Source organism: Antrostomus carolinensis, unplaced genomic scaffold (genome assembly GCF_000700745.2).
Source record: "Antrostomus carolinensis isolate BGI_N321 unplaced genomic scaffold, ASM70074v2 scaffold9371, whole genome shotgun sequence".
Lineage (NCBI taxonomy): Eukaryota > Metazoa > Chordata > Aves > Caprimulgiformes > Caprimulgidae > Antrostomus > Antrostomus carolinensis.
The window spans coordinates 19,896-41,004 of NW_010293471.1; the positions used below are offsets into that span (position 1 = coordinate 19,896).

At 35.0% G+C, this 21,109-nt stretch overlaps 1 protein-coding gene across 1 annotated transcript in view; it reads right to left on the reverse strand.

Moving 5' to 3' along the window:
• Nucleotides 1-21,109, reverse strand: part of BLTP1 (bridge-like lipid transfer protein family member 1) — a 116,076-nt gene that overhangs the window by 19,806 nt on the left and 75,161 nt on the right. Inside the window, exons 51-66 of the mRNA XM_010177285.1 lie at nt 20,304-20,548; nt 18,887-18,992; nt 15,356-15,453; nt 14,883-15,068; nt 13,685-13,853; nt 12,948-13,159; nt 12,501-12,699; nt 11,854-11,913; nt 10,576-10,802; nt 9,521-9,651; nt 7,950-8,073; nt 6,855-6,964; nt 5,308-5,398; nt 2,753-2,997; nt 1,901-2,116; nt 384-564 (exon numbers count right to left, since the gene is read on the reverse strand). Of these exons, the coding sequence (XP_010175587.1) occupies nt 384-564; nt 1,901-2,116; nt 2,753-2,997; nt 5,308-5,398; nt 6,855-6,964; nt 7,950-8,073; nt 9,521-9,651; nt 10,576-10,802; nt 11,854-11,913; nt 12,501-12,699; nt 12,948-13,159; nt 13,685-13,853; nt 14,883-15,068; nt 15,356-15,453; nt 18,887-18,992; nt 20,304-20,548 (2,600 nt within the window). The remainder of the gene's footprint in view (nt 1-383; nt 565-1,900; nt 2,117-2,752; nt 2,998-5,307; nt 5,399-6,854; nt 6,965-7,949; nt 8,074-9,520; nt 9,652-10,575; nt 10,803-11,853; nt 11,914-12,500; nt 12,700-12,947; nt 13,160-13,684; nt 13,854-14,882; nt 15,069-15,355; nt 15,454-18,886; nt 18,993-20,303; nt 20,549-21,109) is intronic.

The window sequence follows — 21,109 nt, forward strand, 5'->3', positions numbered from 1 at the left end:
GCCTGTCAGAGAAAAAAATACTCCAAACAAATGTCTAATTTTAGACACTAAAATGTTAATGGAACTTATTTCTTTTCATTATGTAATATCGCATACAGTATTTATTACAGAGTGTCATTTGACATATTTCTATTTTTGGTGGTACGTACAAGATTTGAGGTTTTTTCCTCCCTAAGAAAACGAGAGTGAAAGCATCTATCAGTTTTCAATGTAGTATTACAGAAATCCTTACTCATATTTTAGCAGTATCTACATAACTAAAAAAAGATTTTGCTGAGGTGCTCCTTATATATGAACTTGTACATATTGTAATAATGTATTTTCACATTTGAGCAGAGAGAAAGAGCAAGCGCTTCCCTTCCTGGGTTACACACTCCTTTTACCTTTACATCCACCCCAGGAATATAAAACACTGTTGTTTCCACATCACTAGATTTGGTCTGTAGAGATGATGGCACTTTCTTGCCAGCAAGTAAGTGAGTAGTAGATGCATAATTAGTTTGAAATTTCTTCTTTTTTGAAGGAGACTCTTGATCCAAACTTCTGGAACTCCGATCATAGCTCCTAAAATAAATACACTGCATGTTATTAAAGCAGGTTGAATACTCATATTAATAAAAGTATATTATCTAGTATTAAAAAACTTAGAGATGTCTAAAACAAATTTGTAGTATCAACTATATAAGGAAGCATTTCAGTCCCTGCTTTACCCTTTACTTTCTGTGACCTCTACTCTCTTTCTGTCTGCCCACTCTGGTTTCGTCATTTTCATTATGTGATTATTTCAGGCAATAAAAGCTACAAAATTATTGTTACGTCAATAAATACCTTTCAATGCTCTGTACTCTTACAATCAAGTTCATCTACGTTATCCAGTGCTATCTGTGAAAACTCTTTGCTATGCAGAAGACACTTAACAATTTTCCTTCTCTGCTGTAAATCCTGTCTTCATATAAATTCTTAAGAGATTCTTTTTCCTTCTGTATCAATTCTTAGAAAAAAGTGTCTTGGAAAGAGAGAAACCAAATGACTTTCTAATTACAGGTCTCCTATATATCCTCCTCAGTAAAAAAACCCAAACAATTCTCATTTGTTCCTATTTTTTACAATTAGAGTTAAAATAAATAAATTTCATTTCCTTACACTATATTTAAGAATTATTTTTGTTCACAAATAAGCTTCCTAAAATTCACCATATTATTAGTAACATATCAAATTTTTAAAAGTAATGTAAAGCTGCCATTAGATCCTTAAGCACATACACATGAAAAAAGAATTTAAAAACTAAGAATGAGATCAAACCTCCTTGAGATCCGAAATAAAGCACTTCTGTTGCCTCAGATAATTAAAAAATGCATTTGAATAAGAAAGATACATAGCATAAGCATGCTTTTACCCTCAGGAAATAATGTGAGCCCTCAGAGATCATGAGAAAACACACTAGTAGCCCCACTATTAGTCAAACCATTATGTGGATTCACTAAGTTGTAAAGTTACTTCTTCGGAGGCTGAAAAAAAGCATAATCCAAATGCTTTGAAAGCCTAACATTTTGTTTATGAAAGATAAAACATGATTTAAAAAAAAAATAAAAACAGAAGAGAGGCATATGCTGATTTTTGCTCAACAAATCCAACTGCCCACGCCATACTTGACCACAACCATTGCAAATGATGATGATGCTGTGAAGTAGTGGTAATTTGTATGAATAAAGTGATGGCAACAAACTAATGCATACATCTTCTATGCTTTTCAAACAGGTCAGTGCTTAAGAGTCATTAATTACTGCAAATTATGGTCATAATTTAAGTGATGGAAATATCAGATGAACTTAAGAGCTAACGCAGAATAAAGTACTCAAAGCCTGTTCTTCATAAGGCAACCAAGTAACATGTTTCTTACCTTCGCAAACCAATGTCATCGTGCTCTTGCTGAAGCATTGTAGGGTGCAGTACGCATTTTCCACAATCAATTTCAACCCTGATATCAAGTTCAAAGTCAATATTTCTCTCCGTGGTTGTGCCAGTCATACTTCTGTTGGTAGGTGTTGTTGGCCAGCGCTCAGTGAACAGCTGGTGGACAGCAGCGAAGCCTGTTGCTTTCTTGCGAGAGGTACTCCTGCACAGGCACAATTGTAGATTAGATAGTAGCATGATATTTACCTGCACAGATTGTAGAAGGCATTCTTAGACTCTGCCCACACTCAGTACATAATCTTTTAAGAACTTTTCTGGAAACGGCTTTATCTGATCCAAAGCAATATACAGTGATCCATATTCCATTAACACATTACTAAGTATCTTAGTATAGGGTACTACAAAGAACTAAGCCTTAAATTCTCAATCAAGATAAAGAATTGAAAGATACATACAATTATTTTCATATTTGTAAATATTTACATTTTTACATACACTTTGTGGAAGTATAATTACTGGATAAAACTGCAAATTAAGCTGTATTTGACAAATCTGTCATGTGGTCCCAATAAAACCTGCCCCATACCTCAAAAAACTCACTTTCTGAATTCTTTTATTCTGTTCCAAGCCCTGAAGTTTCTAACAGTTGCTTCCTTTTTCAGATCAGAACTCCCTCTTCCCTCAGTCACCTCTGCCGAACATAACCTGCCCCTGCCTTCCACATACACGCTTTAGGCAAAAATCAGTCCTTCATCAGTAAGAGATTTGGTAGCTTTAAAGTCAGTATTTCAAGTGTATTTTCTTAACGTCCGTGTTCTTCCTTAGGACCATTACTTACGGTGGTTTCCTATAAACATACATCCTCTCTCTTTCATGGTCATCCTCCTTCTCAGAGTCCTCACTGCTTGATGATAAGCTGTCATCCCGGCGTCCTTCTTCAGGCTGGAAGGGAATGCCGGGTGAGAAGACTACTGGAGTTTTGGGTGAACCAAATACTGAGCATGAGCCTTCACTAGTAGATGAGTAATGGGAGGGACCATCAATAGTTACAGACAATAGGTCCATTTCTGTCTCCTCTGGAAACTGATTATAAAAAGACAAAAAGATATTAAATTTCCACAGATATCATTTCCATTGAGAATGCATTAGCTCTGGAAATAAAAAAGCAAGAGTGCTATGAGAAACTAACCCAAGTTTCTCATAATACAGAGACAGCAGATGTAGAAATTGCAAGATGTACGATGATAAAGAAAGAAAGGAAAGCTTGGTGGGGAGACATTTGCCATTGCCTAGGGATTGAGCTCAATCTGTTAGCTAAATACGTATCATGCTCTGACCAATTCACACAATCAGAAGGAATGGAAACATTTCATTTACATTTTAAAAATATTTTGAAAGAAAAGAACAAAAGACAGCAAAAATCATCATGAACCTTGTAGAGGGGTGAGGCACCCAGGAGCGTTAGTGAGGCGTGCATGCAGAACGCTAACACAGAATGTACGGCACCGGTTTGCAGTTCTGGGCAAACGTGCTTCAACACAAAATGAACTTCAGGCCAAATTTCCAAGAGAGGCCTCCTGTTTCTCACGTAATGCACGCCACAAGCACCACACAAGCCATTTTTGAACATTAATTTATTTAATATGCATGTGAAAAATAGTGTTAGTTTAACACCAGCACTACCTGTGCCGTGTTATCACAGAGCTACACAGTCAGTGTCTGCAAATTCAAACTAGAGCTCTGCTGAAGTTAAGAACTGGCATTATCATGTCAGTAAGATTTTTAAATTTTTTTTTAAATATTCAACATTTGATAGGTTTAAGTGTTTGGTAGCATTTTGCCACGCCAACAAAACTCAAGCTAACTGTGTTTTATATAATAACAACAAAAAAAGGGAGGATACCTTTTAAATGCAAACATATTTAAATGTGAAAAAACACACTTCTATGTTGCATTTCCACCTCTCTCTCAGAAATAAGAATTTATTTCCTGGGAGCTTGAGGTGAGTTGGAAGGGAGAAAATGTACATTACTATCTCTTTGTAGTTTGGTGTTTTTTTGGTTTTTTTGTTTGTTTTGGTTTTGTTGGTTTGTTTTGCTTTTTATAAATATTTAACATTTGATACCTTTAAGTTTTTGATACCAAGTTCAATGGTTCGTTTTGCTTTTTTGGTTGTTTTCTTTTGGTTTTCTTTTTTAAAAAAAAAAAATTACTATTTTCCTTAAACAGTTTTTTTTCAAGCAGTTAAACTCCACCATTTGTTCTCTGGGTATTAAGTTTTGCCACATTCTGTTATTTGAAAATGTCTTGCTCTGCATTTAAATATAGGAATTCCAACAGAAGTAAAAGTGTGAGAAGCTGTCCTCCCACCTAGCAATTATTTTGTACTGGTGTAATCTTGGAACACAAATTAAGAGATGGAGACACCTGCACTCACAATAGAATCCTCTTCTAATGCACATTCTCAAGGCCAGACTTGTGTCACTTTACATGGGCCTTGATCAGTGTCCATAAATATACAAACAAAATTCCAATAATTGGTTTTACAAAAACTACCGAGTTTTTGTTTCTACACCCTCATGTAGACCTTTCTGGAAAGTTCATCAACAACCAATCATATTCTTCCTCTTTATCTATTTAAATACAAATATTTTCAAATTTGATATACATTCTGTTTAGCTGAGTGCAAAAGAGATGAAACATTGAAAAGCAGCTCCCTGTGAGATAAAATTAGTTCTCTGGCGAAGAATACTTGTTTCTTCTTGGAAATACCTGAAAATACCCTTCCCCTGGACAGCTGGATTGTTGTGCAATCCCCAAAGCTGTTTTATTCAACTTAATCAAAAGTGGAAAAAAAAAAATACATTAAAACAATTACAATGATCTCAGCCATGCAAAAAGAACATAATAGGAACATTTTAAAAATTATAAAACATAGCAACAAACAAAACCAAAGATTCAACAATCCATTTCAAACACACAGAAGGATACACCTGTGTGGCTACAGCAAACTGACTAATATCCATTTCCAAAACTCTAAATATATTCAAACACAAAAAATACTAGATGATTTTTGCACACTTTTGATAAAAATTCCAAAACAATCGTATCACTGCTATGTGTGTCAGCCTAAAAAAATATCATTTTCAAGTATTTTCCCTAATGTTTCATTTAATTTCTGTGCTAAGACACCAAAACATAATTGTCTTCTATTAAAACAAATCTATCTTCCAGAAACATATCCATAATTTGAAGCACTACACATACATGCAGAGAAAAAAATACAGAAAAACATACAAGCAATTTACATATGCTTAGGTATACCTATCTCATGAACTCATGACCCAATGCCACAGGAAATTATACTTATATGCCATATAAAGTAATACTTACAGAATCCTGTATGTTGAAAGTCACTCTTGGCCCAGGAGACGCAGCATCTACACGGATATCTGGGAGGTCTTCACTGTCTCCTAGTCGAGAGCTATAAGCAAAACCAAAACACAACAGCTTGTTGAGTTTTACTACAGGATTTTACATTCATGCAAACAGTTAACTACAGAAATATAAGGCAATAAAAAAGTCCAGTCAACTCTTAACATTTTGTTATGGAAAAGAAGATAAAATAATAATTGAAGTGCTTAGGGTATATGGAAAGGAAAAAGAAGGGGGAGAAGGAAAGAGAAGGAAGCTACACATTACTTGGGCAGTAGACTTTTGCTGGCCTTTCTCTGCTTATTTATCAAATTTTTTCAATCCTGAGCCAACATGTAGAAATTATACAAAAATAAGATTCATGACCACATGGAACATAAAGCAAGTTGGCAGAGTATGTATTCTCTGATGCAACTACAATAAATTATTTGGACTTACAGTATATGCGTTCTACTTATCATTCACAGCCAACGTACTCATTAACTTCTTCAAAACTTTGTTTCTAACAGAGCAACAGAAAAGCCCCATTATCTTTGCCATACAATTTCTGGCTCTCTTCAATCTTGTGAAAAGGTAAAATGAAAGTGGTTTTCATCTGACAGATCTTGAACTAGAACCTTCATGTCTTCAACACTTGCTCTGCCTTAATCATCAAGAATGCTAATTAATTCAGAAGATAGATACTTTTTCAAGGGCACCTTGAAAAACTTGACTTTAGAGTACTTATAAAGCTGGTTTTATGATGGAATATCTTTTGTCTGGTATTTTCATATCTGGATTATTTATAAATTTCCATTCAATTTTACAGAAATATTCAAATTTGAAGCAAATTTCTATTAAGAATTTCTGTTCTCACAGAAAAAAAGTCCAAAGAGTTCCAACACTCCTTTCCACCTTTCGAATTTTAAAATCTTTTATATTTAATACATAATATTGAGCAGACTCAAACACATGTATCCTAAAACCAAAGCAAACACTCTACTAGGAGGCATCATGATACAACTACAGTTTGCTCAGCAGCCATTAAATGATGAAACAAAAGCAATACAAGTTATACAGGTGAAGAGATCAAAAGAAAATTATCATTCACCAAAAAAAGCATCTCCCTTCCTTCATCTCATTACAACAGCCTTTTTTTAAGGCAGATGATTTCAAATCAAGCGTAGAAATCAGAATAATTACACTATGCCATTTTTCCTTATATATGTTTCTTCAGTATGTCTTGAAAGCAGGATTCTGTAAAAAACCCTAAGCTGCTGTACAAGTGGGAACTTCTCCTCATTTGACATACTACTAAGTCTGTAAAAAAGTTGGGGTTTTTTTTAAAAAAAAGATGAAAAGTTGCTTTTTAGAACACACCTGTCTTCCAAAATGACCTCCTCCTATCCAGTTCCAACACATACAGCCGCTGCCTATAGTAAAAGGACTCTTACAGCCAAAGTTCAATATTTTCTGTTATTTATGCTGTTGTTGCTATCTCAGATCTCAAATTTCCAGAAGCTTACCTTGTTCTGTCCATTCTCTTCAGAGGTGGTCTTCCTGATGCTGAAATACTCTTAGATCGGCTATAGCTGGGTTTGTAGCTGAGACCCCATTTGTCTTTCAAGGAGGCAGCCTAAAACAAAAATAATATTTAAAAGCAACACTGAGAACACAGGAGAAAAATTCTGGCAAGCTAAAATACTATTTTACACAGGTATGCCAGTAAAAATATTTTTTTATTCTGTAATATTTAAAATGCATGTCATTATCAGCATTTGCCAGCATCTTCATCTTCCTTGTCCCTGGATACATGTTCACTTTTCACACTTGCTGGAATTGGTAACGTCCTGTTGCCAGGAGAAAAGTATGCCCAAAGCTAATAATGTGACTAGCTACCACTACAGTCCAAAAGGACAGGAGCTAAAATGAGAATACCTGAGAAAAAGCTGCAAGCAGATTACTAGTTGAAAGATCTTTTCTTATTAACAAAGCATCATACCTGGAGCTCATGCTCTAGGACACACTGAAAATAACCTTTTGCCAGGTTTGTTATCAGGATCTGGGACAACAATCACATAGGGTTTTTGGATTACCAGCAACACTGCTTGTTTTGTTCATCCAGTTTCTTCTACCATCTATCCTTAGTAGCTTGTTTTTATTTTTACATCACCTAACTCTGCAAATATACTGTTTATTTATATTTAGAACACATTTATAGGAAGCATGCATGCCAAGTATAATATAATAGGTATCTGTCCAGGCAATTAATCTGCTTCCCTCTCCATTCATCAGTCCAAAAGGAGTTATTTTAAAATCTGCTAACAGAAGGATTAAGTGACATCTTCAAATACATATTTTCTGACTATTTTGTGTGAGTAAGCAAATAAATCCATTTACATTATAGTATCTGGGAAATTTCAATTTTCCTATTACTATTATGACAAGTGAGAAGAACCTTTCCCCACTCTCTCCTAAAGGTAAAGGGGTTGCTGAACTATTTTATATTCTTAACCTTTCTTTTCCATTGCTAACATTTTCTTTGCTTTGATCAACATACAGAAAAGAAACAGGCAACACAAGTGCTATGATTTTTTTTAAAGTAACTTAATACTGCTCACCCTCATACTGGATCTACGCAGCTTTTTACGAACATCTCGGCGGATATCATTCACAGCCACCGACTCCAGCTGCTGATAGCGCTGAATTTCTTGATTTATAGTTCCTTCACTTGCACCTAATTTTCTGGGGATAAATCATGGTTGAGTTAGCTTACAAACAGGTGACGTTATTTTCATTATTTCAAAAATCTGTGTTGCAATGATGTTCTGCTTTCCCTGGGAATTATCCCATTTTCTCATTTTTTTTTCAGTAGCTACTTATGACCAGTGCTCAATATAGCTGCAGAAGATTCATTCTTGCTCTATGATACAACTATTTGTCAGATGATATATTTTGTCCTTAAGTGGACTCTTTGATTTTAAGGTTTCTGGCTCCAAGTGACTTAGCAGAGCAGAGAGAGGATGTAGAACAAACTAGCAGGCAAGGAGACCCCCAAGCAACAGTGCTACAGTGATGCTAAGGTGGAAGATAAAGAATGGCTATGCAGCAACTCTCCTATTCCAAAAAAGCTGTAGATGTAGCAACGAGATTCCTATACACTTTCAGTCATGACAGCTGTTTAATTAAAAACAAACATAATGGATAAATCTGAGAATCCCCAGCAGGATGAAGAAAAATCCTTCTGTTGCAACAGTCCGAAGTCCTGTCATACCAATGACAGCCTTCTGGAGCAGCTTACCTTCTGCAGAAAAAACACAACACTTGATAATTTTTAAAACTCTGTAAAGCAACTGCTATTTAGAAAGAATCCCAGTTTACTGAAGCATTCATGATCTGAGAAAAGGCAGGCTCAAAATACAGTTTTGATTCTTGAACTTGTATTAGAGGTAACATTTAACCTAAAATCCAGAGTTCAAATACAATTGCCCTCTGAATGTTGACAGCAGTTTTATTCCAAGTACAAGCTATAAAATCTGTCTTGTCTTCATTATTTAACACATAATTACCAAGCTCTGTATTCCCATCCCAGACAGATCCATTTATAGTACATCTATCTTAGGGAAAGGGGAAAAAAAAAAAAAAAATCAAGCCAAACTATGACTGCAAAAAATTATTAATAAAATTCAGATTAAATTTATGAGATTTGAAATAACTCTTTCTTTAAGGTTTTCTCAAGTACAGCATAGGAGATTTAATTTTAAAGTATCACCTACAAGATGCAAAAATAGACAATTTAAATATTTTTCTTCTTCTTCTTCCAGTGAAGGAGACTAAGCTTATTACAGTTACAAAGTAATACATTTTGTTAAAGTAATCACTGTGATAATAAATCAAGACAGAACTATGATTTTGAATCAGAAATTGGTTATAATCAGCCATTGTAATGCAGAACCAGAAAGAATATAGATTAATTTGACACTTGGGAAAGAACTTGAGAAATCTGAGATATATATAGTTTTTTTCTTACATAATCCAAAAGGATAATTTTTTAATTTTTTTAAATAAAGATAACGATTTCCACTTGACCATCGCAATGCCACAAGATACATGATAAGAACAGAAAAGAAACAAGTCGGCTGTAGTTTGTTATTCTCAGACTTTGTGCAAGTAAAAGCAAAACCCAACTTACTTTAAGTCATCGATAACTTTAGCTTGCTCATTCAGTTCTCTAATATCGACTAAACGTTTCACAAATTTTCTTCCTCGCTGTTCTCCAGTTTGGATACTAGAAGCCCCTTGCCGTCGGTGATCAACAATCTCCTATTTAAAATAAACATTTAATTAATGCCCTCATCAAAAATTGGACATTAGTGCGATTTAACAATAGGCAAAGTGAATTTCACACCTTAAAATTTGGACTAGTGCATGCAAAAGAATCAGTTTCATCTCAAAAGGCTGCTGATTGGATTTTTTTTCCAGTGATCCAAACCCCATCATTCAGTTAGACACACTGTAACTACTACATACATGTCCCCATGAGCAGGATCTGCCTGCTTTCATATGTGATCTGCTAGACTGAAGAGAATCACACTTCGCTGACCCCAAGAGATATTCTACAGGAACAGAGTATCGATGGTTTGGGGGGCTCAAACCCAGCAGGTGATTTACAATCCGCTGCCCAAATGTTAGCTTGCGTGCATCTCCACATAATGAACCTCCACCTGATTTCTAAACAACAAATAGGCATATTAGTGTTCTGGGATAACGTGGTCACTGTTGGCAGGCAAAAGACATTGAAGATAGCCATTAAAAAACATCTGTTAAAACGTTTTTATGTGAAACCAAAAAGCAAGATCAGTAGCATATCGGGAAGAAGTACCAAAAAAGATTTTTTTTCTAATTAGCTCATGTTAGTAACTTACTCTCCTGTTAAGAAAACCTATCTACAGCCACAGCTTTTCCAATTCAGGAACATGAAGTTACATATTGTGTCTCTGTATTTTCAAATCCAGATCGGTATTTCCACATAACACCAGCAGAAATATGATCTGTGATTTTTTTTGCCTTTGACATGTGAAGTTAGAAAACTAACACACAAACTTTTTTGATTTGAAACAAGAGTTATATAAGCTATAAGGAGGTAGCATGCTTGGACTCAACTCAAGTCTAAGATCCTTCTGTATGACTGAAGACTCTGTCATGCCTTTTCCAATTAGTAGCACTTATTTTGGTTGATTCACTTACTGCATGTATAGTGGGAGACATAGTGTCAACTTCATCCTCATCTGAGAGATCAGCTATGTTTACAGAGTTGAGGTCAGCAATATCATCAATATCTTCTTCTCCTGTCAAAGTTGTGAGGGTGTTCCCCAAAGCATTCAATCTTTTTCCAATGTTTGGATCCATGTGGACATCAATACCACACATCTTCCATAAAACATTCAGTGTCCAGGTTCCAGCACTACTACTTTCTGTATTTAAAAAAAAAAAAAGTTAAACCTGGTTTTCTCTTTTAAAAAATCCCCCATACTGAGTTATATATTAGTTAGCCAAGACAGTGTTTATCAGTTGCAAAGAATTGTCTCTTCTGCCCACTCTGAGGAAAATATTCCACAACTGAAATGCTTGCTGGAAGTACTTCACAGCTACAAAGTTAATATTGAATAATGATGCTGGAAGATGTTATAATATATGTGTAATGTGCCTGTTCAATACCCTGTCTTCCCAGGATTTTTCTAGTAAGTGTAAGTGCCACCTTTCAGCATCAAAATACAGAATTTGCTTTAAGGAGAACTACACAAGATACTGTTTTTCCTTCTATATGTATGCATCCTGGTTTTTGTCATTCACAGTTCCATGTGAGGTAAATTTTTAATAGTTGACATCATGTGTTTTATTCTTATGTCTCCTCAAACCAAAAATCAAGTGGGGGACAATGAGCAAAAACTACAGGGACAGGAGACACCATAGATGCAAGATCTGGGCAAAAAGATGAGAAGAAGCAAGCAACAGGTATGATGACCAAGACAGAGATTGCTGGGTATTGTTGAGGCCTCTGGAGAATGTCCAAACAACTCAGTAGGAGATTCTGGGAAAAGAGGGAGTTTGGGAAGAACAGAAGCTGTCTCTGGAACAGGTGATGGAGGAATGGAAGGAGCTCAGGATGCAAAGTCTCAGCATTAGAAGGACTGGAAGATTTACCAGTCTCTAGTACAGGAGACTGATAGGACAACATTGCGGTTATAAATGACTATTCTCCAACCAAGGAACAAACCCAAATACACCGTGTGTTTTCCTGCAGGTAAAAACCTAAAAATAGTGTGACTTAAAACCTGGAACAGCTTGAAAAGATGAAGTAGATAAAAACATTGAGGAGTTTTACCAAGAAAACAAGATACTAAACAAAACAACAAAAAAACCCCAAACCACCAATTAAATTACAACACAGTTAAAGGATTTAAATGTCTTAATTCATGAATGCTTGATTTATATAGGACTTGATTTATCTAAACAGTGTGTTACCTGCTGCAGCCTGTCCTGTTGTCCTAGAACACACTTCATACGTACCATCTGGCACAACACCTATATGAAATGAAGCACATGAAGCATACAGACTGATTAGGCAGACAGTCCAAGTTGCTTCAGACCAACCCTTCCAAATTCCACCTCAGTCTCTTGCCCTCCACAATTAAAGCATGAGTGGTGCTGGACAGGAGGCTTAGTTTCAATTCCCATTGAATAAGTTTTCTTATTTAGTAAAGTGAATCTACTTGGTAACATCCAAGTTTACATCAACTTAAAATACTATATAAATTCCAGAACCTTCACCATAATGAAAGATATATATATATAAATGAAAATAATCTACATTAAACTATTAGAAACTTACTGAGATCTTATGAAATTTTATAAAAGCACGTATCCAACTCTTCCAACATCTCTTAGAACTTAAATACATACAGTGAGACATATAGCAACACAGTAACTACCAAAGGAAAACAACAAAGGAATACAACCTTTTAGATCCACATAAATTTGCTTTTTGAAAAGCCCAAAGTCTTTTCTTTATCTTTTGGGGAAAGTTCAGCGGTTTTAGAAGTCACAGGAAAGGGTAAAAGTGGATTTGTATCTGAAATGCTATTATCCAGTATGAAATCACACCCACTTACATGCATTCATGACTAGATCTCCTCTTATTTCTGGCTTCCAGTCATCCCAACTTGTCTCAAAGCCATCAGCAAAGCGGATACAGAAGTTTTTAAAATGACCTTTGCTAACTAAAGACTCTGAGGAGCAGGCAGTGATTAATGTGCTTTCAATAGTCAGGACTAAAGCAGAGCCAGTGTCAAGATCTGCAGTGTGGTTAGACTGGAAAATAAAATCACAGAGAGAATTTACTGGTCATTGCAATGTCAAAAGTAATACTGCACATGCGTTAAATGCTGTTTAACTTTTTTACCTGCAAAAAAAGCTCATTTTGCAATTACCAACATTCTATGACTTGTGCATTGGTGTGATGAAAAATTACATTCATGGGCATAAAAGCCACGTACCACATATAAATTGATATTTCAACAGACTACTAAGTGTCACATTGCTTCAGACATTTTGATTACCTGAGGTGTGTTTGTGATGGGCAAGCAAATTCCCAAGTCATTGACAGTCAGCTGAAGAAAGAGGGTCCCAAAAGCCTGCGCAGAGGTTTGTTGGATTCCAGGCAACATATCTACTACTTCTTTTGTGGCCATGTGAATATCTTTATGTAAAGCCATTCTCTGTTCATTCCAGTTGTCATACGCAGCCTTGTAGTTCAGCCAAAAAAGCACAGCTTTATGAAGAAATGAGAAATGCTTAATTGAAATCAACACTTACAAAAAAATATAAGCATATTCACTAAATAAAGGGTTTGTTGGGGTTTTTTTTAATTTTTATGGTTTCTCCATTACTTTAAGATAGTGGATGTACAACAGACACACACATATTCAAGGAAGTAGTGAAGAGGCTCATGCTGCAAAGGACAAGATGGACAAAGCCAATCACTTAGCACTGAAGTTAACACATTAAAATACAGAAAGCAATGCTGTTCTCAGCATTATTCATTTGTTAAGACTTACAAAAGCAACTTCCTCCAAACCATATGAAAACCAATCACCTCAGCAAATGGAATGATCAGACTGGATGATCAGGTAGTGAGATGGATTGTGGCATGCAGTAGATCTAAATTTCTCAGCTACCTAACATTTTGATTTAACATGAAATATATTAAATCTCAAATAATCAAGTCTCTTTGGGGGGGGGGAAAAAAAGCTTCCTCAGTATGAAGACAAATTTGAAGCAATCGTTTCTTTAATACCTCTATCAAAGGCCACAGGCTGAGCAAAAACAATTGGTCTGTTCAGAGTAATGAGCACAGCTTCTCTATCTGATGAGCCACTGATTTCTTCTCGGAGAGCATTTCTTAATCCAATTCTTGTCTTGAAATAGGCAACTTGATGAAAGTCTGAGCCAGCTTCTTCGTAAACCTTAAAATGTTCAAAAAATGGGAAGCGGGGTGGGGGCGCGGGTTGCACCAGGGAAGAGTTCAGGGATGGGGGAAAAATAATTAAAACACTGCATTTGACAAAATGTAAAATTACAAAAAGCAGTAAAGACGTCTCCTTTCCCCTTTTTCTCTTCTAGTCAAGGTCCCTTTGAGGAAATTCAGTTTTATTACATTAAATTCTGATTGCAGTGTTATTTTCCTGATTTACCATAAACAGTTAACTAAAATAACTATTTATATATCCAGATCCTCTATTGTGACAGTACATTTATAGGTTCTAAGATTTGTATTTGTTTCTTTCTTTCATATCATAGAATTAGTGATTCCAGGTACAGTGGGATTAAGAATACAAGAGATACAACTGTCAACCTAAGGCAGACAAACTAGGTCAAAATGTAGGTCTAGCCAAGTTTGGACCTTGCCTGATCTTATAATTTCATTCATGTACCCTAAAAATAATAGCAATATCAATGAAAATTTTAAATTTTACTTGGTAGCAAAGCCATTACTGTTGCAAAGGGCTAGTAAGTTCTAAGATACTAAAAGCATGGAAAAAAATTTAAAAAAATTAAAAAGAGCCCATACTTGACTCCTATCTTTTATGCATATACACTGGCCTTCATAATGAAGACTTGCTAATTCTTCTGAAAAGCCATCTTCAGTCCCTTCCTGACTCAAGTGAGAAAAATTCATTTTGAACTGCTGTTTAACAAAATACAAGAGGATATTCAGGAAGTAAATTTCCACAACTGTATGCTGCAGAATGCTTACACTTTTATTAAAAAAGAAAACAAGCTGAAAAAAAACCCCAACCAACCAAAAAAATAATATAAAGAAACCAAACAAAAACTCAACACCCTCCCCAGCCCCCTTACACCTAACACCCAACTCTACAGCCAGATCAGAAAAAAAAACAAAACAGGAGTGTAAGAAAGCTTCTTGGCTTGGTTATGTATTTTTTAATCACACATTATTAAGAACACCACATGCAAAGATGTTGAGCACTAACCTGATGTTTAACAATCTGCCCTAGTGCCAGATTTAAATCCACCTGGCACTTCCCAAACAGTTTGAGGTAGCTGCTACTTCCAGGCATTGCTTTGGTTTGCAATCTGTTTGAGAGTTCAAGTTCTATCAATCCAGTTTCAAATCTCACAGCTCGCATTGAGGGAGTTGTAGCTGTCACTTGAATTCCCTAATGAATAAGAAAGGTACAAAGTTATTAGGATCTGGTTCAGAGACAAAAACAGAAGGGAAAAAGAAAAAAAAACAAACAAAAACCCTTTTCACTGTGCAGCAAAAAAAGAGGACATAATAGTTTTTCCACAATGCAACAGCATTAAATTATTTTAAAAGATTACAGGAACCACACTCAAGGTCTTTTCCTTCATGCTGAGTATTCATGATTCAATAAGCTGTGAGGTAAAAACCCAAAAGCCATTAATAGCATCTAGGACCACTGTTCCATCATCGTAAGATTACCTTAAACTGTAGGCTCAATGAGTAAAGAAGAATTTTTGGTTTTTCTCCATCAGTTGTGCCATCATGTTCATTCCAAAGAGGTATTGGCTGCTCCCCTCCTGTATATATTAAATATATACATTCAGAGTTTTAACAAAGAAAACATTTTCTATTTAAAAAGGTGACAGTGAATTAAGCCTCATTTTAAACAATGAGTAGTTGAAGATTTATAAAAACAAACACAGGTTGAAGATGGAAGACATCGATGCGGATTCAGCTGGTTCAATTCAGTTAATAGCGCTCTACAAAGAATCAAGGCAGAGAGTCATGTTCCTCCCTCCTGGGAAACCTTCCATAATAAGGCTCAAAGCCTGTAAGGTGTAACACCTAGTTTTTGAACAGGTATTCTTTGTCTCCTGCACCAATGATCTCCTAATTATCTGACAATAAAAATTAAACACTCCACCAAATACATATCCCCATAGGCCCTAACCTGAATGAGCAATCCTGGTTTAAATTCTCCTTGAGATATAATCTATTTTGTATCTTAGTTTATAAGAAGGACTTGCTGCTGGAAAAAGCTAAGTAAGTCATTAATTCTCTCCATATATGCCAATTCTTAAATTCTCCTTGAGATATGATCTATTTTGTATCGTAGTTTAGAGGAAGGACTTGCTGCTGGAAAAAGCTAAGTCATTAATTCTCTCCATATATGCCAATTCTTATAATTACATTTATTTGGTGGCAAGAATAGGCAGTTAAGTAATGGATTAAAAACCAAACCAAAACAAAAACTCAACAGTAATTTTTTTAATCACTCCCTTTTGAATCTGGATGGTTTTCTTCTCCCAGTAGTCTTATTAACCTACACCTCTTTTTGATGGTCTTCCCCCTCGCCCACCTAATATTCTTAACTAGGATCATTTAAAACTACAACAGTAACCTATAGGTTCTGAGCGTGAGGACTAACTCATCTTTCATATATTCTCCACATGCATAATAGAGGCTATTTTTGCAATGACATTTCTCCGTGAAGTTTGTAAAGCATTTGCCAGTTAAGAAAAAAAAGAAAAGATATATTACTTTTAAATAAAATTTCTCCATCTACCCTCTCACTTAAGGCAGCATAATTTTCTTGAATTAAACTAAATTAGAAGATCGATTTGAATGTTTACATAAACCAGTGCAAAAAGTGATAATATGTTTGAAAGCAGACACCAGCTGTCTTTAAATCAACACTGCTCTCAACTTGCAGATGGAATTATTATGAACTGCTCTGTATATTAACTAGCTTTTAAACTGTGCAACTTCACATTAAGTAATTGGTACTTAACCGGTTTTTATATAAGGATAATATGCAATCAATATTTTAGTGCAACAGAAATCATAATCAGAACAAATCACTTTAATGGTTTATTTAGTGGTTATTACAGTAATTGGAATTTTCAAGCCATATAAATTACTTTGCTGCAAGCCAGAAGGACAAAAGCTATTTTCTGCCCTCCCTGTTCTGCATTCAGCACCCAGACCCATGGATTGCTGGCACCTGACCATGTTTCTGCTGAATTACCACAATATGGGAGGTAGCAGTGACATTTCAAAACCCATCAGGCTGCTACCTGCAATACAAGTTTATAGTCTGGAAAAGCAAAAATTCAGCAATGGTAGTAAATTCCCCACATAAAAACAGAGGAGAGACTGAGAAATGTTGTAAAAGTAATCTAATGTAGGTTTCTGGTTTTACCACGTTATGCTCCTCTGTAGAAGTTGTTCCAATATAATAATGACAGCTATTGAAAGTTTATTCTTCCCCTAAGTGTTCTCTTACTACCAAATACTAGTGTATTTTCCCTGGAACAAATATACAGACACATAGAGGTATACAAAGGGACTGTGTAGATGCACACACCAATGCTCCTTTCACTTGGTTACCAGTTATTAGTTTATCTGTCCTCATGATGTTTCCAACTATTAATCATTCTTTCCACTAAAAATTAGCTACATTTCTACAAAAGCCCTTTAAGATAACTCAAAAAGTGTTAACATCAAATGACTTGAAATTTCACCTGCTTTTTAATATTTATTCACATTTGTCAACCCTGTAACATTCTCTCTCAAACATACATCTTTCTTCCTCTAAAAACATAACTAAAAATTCATCTTCCTATTGTTTCCCCTGGTAAATTTATTTTCTTTTTTGACTTTTTAACTATTTCTTAGTAGACAGACAATATTTCTTATTAATTATTGCTTTTACTTTTTCTAATTCATTTACTGTTATCCCCATCTACCAATTCTTATTTTGACCTAAAGAGCAACAAAACACTTCCACAATTCTTTACTTACTTGCTTTTCTGTTCATGTCATCTGTTGTGTAATATCCACAGTAAATTATATTCCCATGGGTTTTTTTTTTTTTTTAAAAAACTATTGAACAATAACTAATTCATCAAACAAAGCTTACAAAACTTACATTTCCCCTCAGAATAGTCACATGTCAGAAAAAATACCATCATTTTGTACTATTTTTTCCCTTCTGTGGGGTGATAGAACTTGTTTGCTGAAATGACATATCACTGCATGGCACAAGTTACCAGCTTTTTGATTTGCTTTCAGTTCTTGAACACAGACCAAGTTTCCAACAGAAGAACTAGGAAGTGAGTGGATCTACTTTTAAACACTGTGCAAACTGTGATTCAGTCAGAGTTTTTTATGTAAGAAAATAGATGTTTGTAACTTTGGTGTCTACTTCAACAGATGAACACACAATTCAGTATGCAATTTCCATTGCTTACTGCAAAAGAGACAGCACTGAGTGATTTTGCAACTGTTCTCTAATTGGGTTTTTAATGACAATGCTATTTTTCTTATGAAATTTTTTTTAAGAACAGAAGCCAACCTAAACAACAGAAACAAAATAGTCATTTCTGCAGTATACAGCACGATACACAAAACAATCTAACAAACAGAATCACAGAATGGTTTGGGTTAGAAGGGACCTTAAAGATTTCCAACCCCCCTGCGATCAGCAGGGACACCTTCCACTAGATCAGGTTCCAAATGCCTCTTTCATACAGTTCTGAAACACATTATCTGCAAAAAAATCAAAGACCTATGAATCAGGAGACACTAAGTAATATCAATAGTGACACTATTTTCCCTGGACACAGTTGTTTTCCTTTAAAAGAATATGTTCACGTTCTTTTCCAAAATGCAATATCACAACCTGCATTTTACAGGTGAATAAATTGAATAAAGTAACCCAGCCAAGGTCAGGTCATAGATGAGACAGAGAAGCTGGTGTCCAGAATGACAAACTATCCTGCTTGCCAATAAAACATCTTGTTTCTGATAGAGCTACAAACATTTCCAGATCCTCTGCTATTACTTCAAACTGCATCTCTGGCACTTGCTTCTTGCTGCTGCTTGGTGTGCAAGATGTGAAATGACGGTGTTTGCGAAATAAACAGCTGACCCAGAGAACTACATAATGTTGCCATTAAACAAGGTTTAAGGATCTTACTTAAAGTTGGTTTTAAGCATTCTGCTTACCTGAAACCTTCTGGATGACTTCATTTACTTCCTTCATGAACACTTTTTGCACAAATACTAAATGATTTAAAAGATCAGTTGTGAGATTATGTTCAAAGGAACCAACCTGCAGAAATATAAAATTTTAGAACAAAAGTTTAAAACAGTAACTGTATTTATGCTTTTAAAACAATGCATTTTTAGTTTTCAGGTATATCTTTTCATCTCAAAGTAAATCATTATTGGCATTAAAAAATAACATTAAATAGTTCTGTCTTGCAATTTTTCTGCTGTGAATGTCTAAATTTAGCTTAGACAATGAAATGTAGGACTTGATTACAGTTCATGAAGTATGCAATATGCTACTGAATTCCAGATAGCAAATCATTATCAGAATAAAATAGAAATGAGCTGTCAAACTCAAAGTATATTATTCTAGTTACTGTAGATGAACAAGTTTACTGATATGGTAAATTTATTATGTGTTCAGTCTAATCTTAAAGAATTAAGTCTGCCTAAGATTGTTTAAATTTGCCATTAAGATTTCTTAAAATAAAATTACAGATATTTTCTAAAACTACTTGGACTTGGCTTTTGCCTTTGCTAAGTAGCCTCTCCCTTTTGTTTTACATGCTGAACAAATTCAAAGACCCTAAGATCTTTCTTCAGCCAGGAAATAACTCAAATTGGTTGAACAAAGAGCAGCACCTCATGAAATTTCTCCCATAAAGATGCAAACATCTGAAGTCTCAAACATACTAGACTATTTTTCTGACTAAAGAAATATAGTTAGTAGAAAAACCCTGCTTTTTCCCACCGGATAAGTTTCTTTTAATCAGCATCACTTTTCTCTCTGTGAAAAGTAACTGTGGAAAATTGGTGCACGAACAGAACTTGAGTTGAATACACTGTGTTGAACAGAAAATTTGGTGTATATATATATATAGCTTCTCCTCTCTATGGAGCTGTCTAATAATGAAAAAATAAAACAGTTACAAAACAATAAAATTGGTTTGAATTTTTTCAGTATTTCTTTTTACAAAATATATGACATTATCTGATGTGATAGCATAAGCTTTCGGTTTAAAATTACACTTTATTTGAATCATCAGCATAATACACTTTTGTCTACTTCACTGATGAAAAATACTGTAACCCAAAATAAGTTTCTAAACATCTGTTCTTTGCACAAAAGAACATATTCAAAATCCTCTGATACAATGGTCCTGACTGCCTAATATGTTGGCTGCTCAAACTAAGGACTGAGAAAGGTCTATTCCAGTGCCACGCAATTACAAATGCTTTATGAGGATGGACCTGTAAACCTGAGAGTTGTGGAGCAGGCAGATTATTAAAATAGTATGAATATGCACATACAGAAATCTAAAAGAATGGAAATAATGAGGTATCAAAGCCAACTACTGCCTTCAACACCTACTTCAGCTACACAGCGTAAGTAGTTCCCCTGTAGATAATAGCCTTGCTTAGCAGGTAGTTCATCTATGCTCCAGATTTGGTCTGAGTAAGTATCATGTTCTTCCATGATATATTTGCCTGACATAGTGACAGGAGGAAGGTTGAGACTTGCTGAAGGAGGAATGGTTGACATATCAGTGGCAGAGACTTTTGAAGTGAAGCGTAATCTGTGACTTGGAAGCTCAAAATTAAATCTAGTTTGGGCACCTGTAAAAGGAAGACAGGAAAAGAACAGGGATGAACTGAAAAAGAATATTTTATTTATCCCTAAATTTAAGAACACTTTTGGAACAAAAAAGCCTTTAAAATATTATTGGAGTACACAGACCTCTAGAGCGATAAATATGATTCTTATTTTTTTTTTAAGTTTACTTAATTTTTAAAGAATATTAAGACTTCCCTCTAATTAGATGGAGAAAGGAATCATACAAACCACCTCGTCTGTACTGAGGCCCTAACACAGTATTCTCAAGTAGCCTTAAAAATCAGAATTCAATTAATCAAGGATTATAAACTGATTTTAGCAGCAGAAAGCTTTCTGGGAGGAAGCTACATATGAATGCACATGTCTTCACCTTCTCTTGTATTGTGCCTCTGGCAATTGTGTATAACATCAGTATAAATTCTCTATATGGCACCATCTGATTGAAGTCCACATTTAGCCAACAGCAACAAATTCAAAGCTTCAGCTATAACTCAACAGAAATATCGAGTCCTCTCAGATGCTTCTAACAAGGCCAAACTAAAAGTCACAACGCTTTTAACATT